Source organism: Lactuca sativa, chromosome 1, assembly GCF_002870075.4.
Source record: "Lactuca sativa cultivar Salinas chromosome 1, Lsat_Salinas_v11, whole genome shotgun sequence".
Taxonomy (NCBI): domain Eukaryota; kingdom Viridiplantae; phylum Streptophyta; class Magnoliopsida; order Asterales; family Asteraceae; genus Lactuca; species Lactuca sativa.
In genome coordinates, this window is record NC_056623.2 from 169,939,638 (window position 1) to 169,945,367 (window position 5,730).

Below are 5,730 nucleotides of genomic sequence, written 5' to 3' on the forward strand. Positions count from 1 at the left end.
ATATAATTTGTTTATTTTTCATTCTTTTACAAAAAACGGTTTCCATTTTATAAAAAAGTGATAACCATAGGGACCATAACTGTAATTTACTCATATTTTCAATCGCAGATCTCATTCCTCATTCCACAAACGGTTTATCCCGATCGTCTGATTTGCTTTGTTCGTTCGCCGCTGCTCCGTCAACCGATCGATTTTTCTCGATTGTCTTCATCCCTACCAGGTAACATTCTTCTCTTTTCATTACTCATTTGTTTATGTTTCTCGATTTTTCTCTTTAACACGTTAAATTCGCAAAGAATTGGATGAAGCTGTACATGGATTCAGAGGTCTTACGATTATTTCACCTCTCCAATCCCTCTGTGACATTTCGTCGAACACCTTCTGAGTGTTCGTGAACATTATTAACTTCATCATCAATTTGATCATCGCCTGTATGAGGCAATTACGGTGATAATCTGCCTGCACAGGGATTCAGAAGTCTCTTCCTCTGAGCTCTTGTGAGCCTTTGAGACCATAATTCATCATCGTCCTCGCTTGACGCTGAGAAGTTCGTTTCCACTTCTCTCTCCAATTCATCTGTATCTATAAAATTCTCTCCAATTCATCTGTATCTATAGCATTTAATTAATAACATAGTAACATACCATGCCTTGGATATGTAGTACAAAGGTTTTGGTTTTGGGTCCAACCAAAAATAAGACGACACTTTCCATCAGCTGTGCATACGCAAGCCTCCATTCGTTTCAACTTTCAAGTTCAAATAACTGAGGTTAGCGATATCGATTTTTACTATTTTTTTAATCGTACAATGAGCATCTGATTATTGCAATTATAGACATTGCGATAATGATGTAAGTGTTTGGGTACGTATACGCAGTCCTGCTCTTGGTTTTTGTTTGCAATTCGTAAACATCGGAGGAGAATAACATGGTTGATATACTTTGATTTTAGATTTTTGAAGTGAAATTTCAAATAACATGGTTGTTTGCAATTCCTCTTTATTGTCTCCTCATGAGATCTTAATTTTGTGGTTACATAAGCTTTCTAGTAACCGACTTCAAATAGAACACTTTGTTGATACTGTAAATATGCATCAAGTATATTAGTTTCTTCATTAAGTCATTAATCTGCATTAAAATGAGACTTTCCCACAAATATTAATTCAAATCATTGAATTTAATGATTACTCATTTGTACAAAAGATCCCTACTATAAATCTGTCTCGTACCTTGTTTACAAGAACATTTATCCGATCTTTAATCTCTCCTGTTCGAACAAACAAAACTTGATTATAATCTTGAAAATGAAGACAAGTAAGATGATTTACATACCTTTTTCTATGATGTCAACGTTATTGACCAAGATTCTGTGAACAAGTTCACTTTTAGTAATTGAAGAACAGTTTGCAGACAATAATATATTGTAAATGGTCTGAACAAGTTCTGATAACCAAATTTTTTTCCTCAACCTGTCAGTAAAAAATGTGTTTATAATATTACACAAACTTTTTGGAATCTTGAAGCAAGTAGAGTAGACACAGGGTGTTAGTTGACATCTGAAAGATAAATCACTAAGAATGGTGTTATTATGGTATATTAATCACATTGCTTGATAGATAAATTTAAAGCCTTTTGTTTCCTTCTATGGAAGAATGATGTATGGATGAAGGAAGTATTGTATGAATGAAGTATGAACAAACTAAATATGGTAGCTACTTAGTAATGAACAACATTGCAAAAACAAACAAAGTGATGACAATAGATAAAATTCTACTGTTGGCATCTCAATTATATGAAATATCTTTATAATTAGCATTTACCCTTTTATTAGATATATCAATTAATGATTTTTCTTGTTGGATAATGCAGGAGCCAGAACCGATTGATTGGGAGTACTACAAGAAAGGTCTTTCTTTACCAACAAACAAACCTATTGATTGGTAGTAATTTTAATTGCGGTTTTTGTGCAACCATAGCAATCATTCCATTAGGGTTCCGATTTTTATTTTTTTCTAACTTTATCTTAGATAAAATTCAAAATATTTTATAGATAATTTTGAATTTTTGGTCCTATATCTTTTTTGTGTATTAACACTCTTGGTTAAAATAAGTTGAGTAATGGCCTCATTTTGTGTATACTATCTAGACACCCCTTTTTCCCTTCCTAACATTCCTTTGAACTATGTTATAATGTGCTCTGAACGGTAAAACGGTCATTTATCATACTCAAATAGTCTTTATTTCTATAATATTTGTGATCTAACATATTTATAACTTCTTAAGTTTTTAAAATTTCAGGAAAGACGTCACAATTCTTATTAAGAGACACATTGAAACGAAAGCAACATACAAGTGTATGTTTCATAAACAAACCCTTTCTATGCATACCGGTGGATCGGCTTCTCATTCCAAGATTGCTTCTGATTTAGTAAGTACTCATTTAATTTTATATTATAGCAATCTACTTTCATTTAGAAATACCATTATTTAGTTCTATTTTGATTTTTACAAGGACTAAGCCTAAATACATAAAATAGCAATCTACTTTCTTTTAGTTGTATGTTATAGTTTTTCTAGTTCCATTTTGATTTTTGAGAGGACTAATCCTAAAAAGTATGTTACTTTATTTTTCATTTTTAAAGAGTGGAGCCTATATGTAAAAAATAGCAATCTACTTTGATTTACTTTTGTATCATAGCAATCTAGTTCCATTTTGATTTTTAAATGGGTTTAGCCTAAAAGTAAGTTGCTATTTTTTCATTTTTAAATATCTAAGCCTAAATGTAAAAATAGCAATGTACTTTAATATTGGTTTTTTTTTTGTATATATGTAGAAGAAACTTTGGGGACATGATCCGGCACACCATGAACTATTCTTGTATACACACTAAGAATCACGATGGAGTGACTTTTTTAGTTGACAAAGCTAAAAAAAATTCATGTAAGTTTTATTTTTAATAATTTCATGTAAATTTTTTTTGATTTTTTTTTTTGTATAAGTTTTATCTCAACACAATTATAAAATTATAGGATGATTTTATGGAACGATGTGATCGCTTGGAAGCAATAGGAGAGGAAATTGATGAGGACAAGCTATTTTATGATGTTGATGGGGGACATGATCGAAAAAAGAGATTATATGGATCTGGCTCGTATGGAAAGCGCATTCGTTCTAGTAAAGGATCTTTTGAAATGCATCGCGAACAATACGAGGATAATAATGCCGAGACAAAAGTCGAGATTGAGAATTTGAAGAAGTTAGTTGAGACACAACGCGAACAATATGAGGATATTCAACAAAAATATGAGGATTTTCAGCAAAAATATGAGGATACTCAGAAAAAGAATGTGGAGTTTCAGCAGAAAAATGTGGATGTTCAAGCAAAGTTTGAACAACTTGCACAAGCAATGAATGTCATTAACACATTGAGTGAACAAGTCAAAATTTTTATTAAATAATGATAGAATATTATGTATCGAATAATGTTTTACGTTAAATTTGTAGCGACTTTTAATTTTGAAATATGTATATTTTGATGTATTGGATATTTCTTTTAGTTTCTATAGAACTACTGTTATTTTTGGTTTTATATTAATTGTATTTTTGTAAATTGATATAATAAGTCAAATTAAATAACCGAATTTATAGAAAAAATGGTATTGAACGATTGTTATGGAATTGACTACAAAAAATTTGTTACGGAATTTGCAACAGAATGAATGGCTACGGAATTTGTTACGGAACGAATGGCTACAAAATTTGCTACGGAACAATTAGCTACAAAATTTGCTATGGACCAAATGCTTACGGAATTTGCTACGGAGCAAATGGCTACGGAATTTGCTATGGACCAAATGCCTACGGAATTTGTTACGGAACAAAATAGATACGGAATTTGCTACAGAACTCATTGTTACAGAATTATGATGGAAGTGTGTTGTAGTTGAAATGCTACTGATAGACGTCGTAGCAATGGCCATAGCAAAATTGCTATGGAACTATAATTTTGTAGTTAAACATTTTGCTACAAGAAATCTTACTATGGAATCTCATTGGCAAATTCCGTAGCAACTTCCGTAGTTATTTAGGTTTAGCTACGGAATTACATCATTTTGCTACGGAATTTTTCCGTAATTAAATCGAAATTTTCTTGTAGTGCATCTTTTTTCTTCTTTCTTCAACAAACTGTAATACAATCAATAGTCTAGTTTATACTTCATGTTGTACTCGTGTATGAAATGTTTTAAATTAAAGTCGTTAATCACAAAAAAATACTCCAACTTCGTTTCTCTTTGGTTAGATATAATCTACATGCAAGTACGTACCATTCTAGTCCCACGGTTCAAACAGCCCCAACCCGAATGTATCCTTCAAAAGCGTTGCCTCAAAGACTCCCACCGGAATCCTAGCTTCGCCGGAAAACTCTATAGCCGGCAACAGTTCCGCCCCCACCTTCTTCATCTGATTCTGATACTTCCATTGGTCGTTTCACAGGGACTTAATCAACCATCCCGATGCTTCTAATCATATTTATAGTCTATCACCGGAAAAATGACCTTGCCGGAGTTTTACCAACTCTCCGGAAATGACGATCTACTGTCAGAAACTACCCCAACCTTTCCACTTGCTCTCTTTTTCTCTCTCGACCAAATGTGTAGCAATCCGGGAGTTGCTTTGCTTCATATATAGTTTTTATCTAATGGAGGTGGAGTAACCAAAGCGAAGGAGTACATAAATCGACGAGAGTTAACGTATTACTCATATTCAATTCTCAAATTGAATTCTAATTTACAACTATGGCACTAAACTTTGATACACATTCCGTTATTAATCATAAAAATATAGAATATGACCTTGTTCCTTTTTAATTAAACTTTCCTCTTTTATTTACACAATTAACACCTCAAGTTGCACGATTTAATTTATAAATTCATCGTCTCTAAAACTTATTCAAAGTAAGTTCCATTTATGCCAAGTTTAATTACAATTAAGCCCCAAACTCAATTAAATTGTTTAATTTTATATTTTTAATAACAAACTTTATTCCACAAATCATTTTTTTCCATATATTCGTTTATTAATTTATAACTAAGTCAATTTCTACTAACAGGAATATTAACATCGCTTAACAAACAGATTTCAGGTCGTTACATTACCATAATCAACTTCTAACTAAATGAAATTTCATTTCACTTCATTATGTTAATTTGATAACTGCACTTAACAATATTGGAATGTAGTTGCTAGAGAAATCATATGAAGAGCTTTATCTAAGGCATAACCTTTCTATTCGTAAATAAGAACTTTCAAAATATGAAGGTTAGGATCCATAATTGGTTTTGCAATTTGAAGAGGGATGTCGTCAACGCAACAAAAATTTATTTAGGTAGGTAATACACTTTACCAATTTCAACCGCTATGAAACTCCTAAATCTTTTGAGATTCATTAAAACTATTTAATGGCATGTTAATCTTGGATTTGCACATCCTTTATTTTTGCTTTAGATATCGTGGTCTCATAAATACAATGATGAACCAATCATGGAAGAATCATGACCCTTGATTATGTCATGGCTCTCAAATTGACGTATCAGTTAATCACACATGTTCAATCAATAAACCACAACCACAAGTATCACATCATTTTCCTTTTACGTCTCAAATTTATGTGCCAGTTAACCATAAACGCTTCATAAATATGCTTGTTACAAATAATGTGCATTAATCATG

The 5,730-nt window shown here is 31.8% G+C and overlaps 1 protein-coding gene across 1 annotated transcript; it reads left to right on the top strand.

Annotated features, from left to right (window-relative positions):
• Positions 1–2,825: 2,825 nt before the first annotated feature.
• LOC128130529 (uncharacterized) lies at positions 2,826–3,485 on the top strand. Its single transcript, XM_052768040.1, has 2 exons — positions 2,826–2,940; positions 3,030–3,485. The coding sequence occupies exon 2, from the start codon at positions 3,039–3,041 to the stop codon at positions 3,456–3,458; it is 420 nt and encodes a 139-aa protein (XP_052624000.1). The 5' UTR covers positions 2,826–2,940; positions 3,030–3,038; the 3' UTR covers positions 3,459–3,485.
• The last annotated feature ends 2,245 nt before the right edge of the window (positions 3,486–5,730 follow it).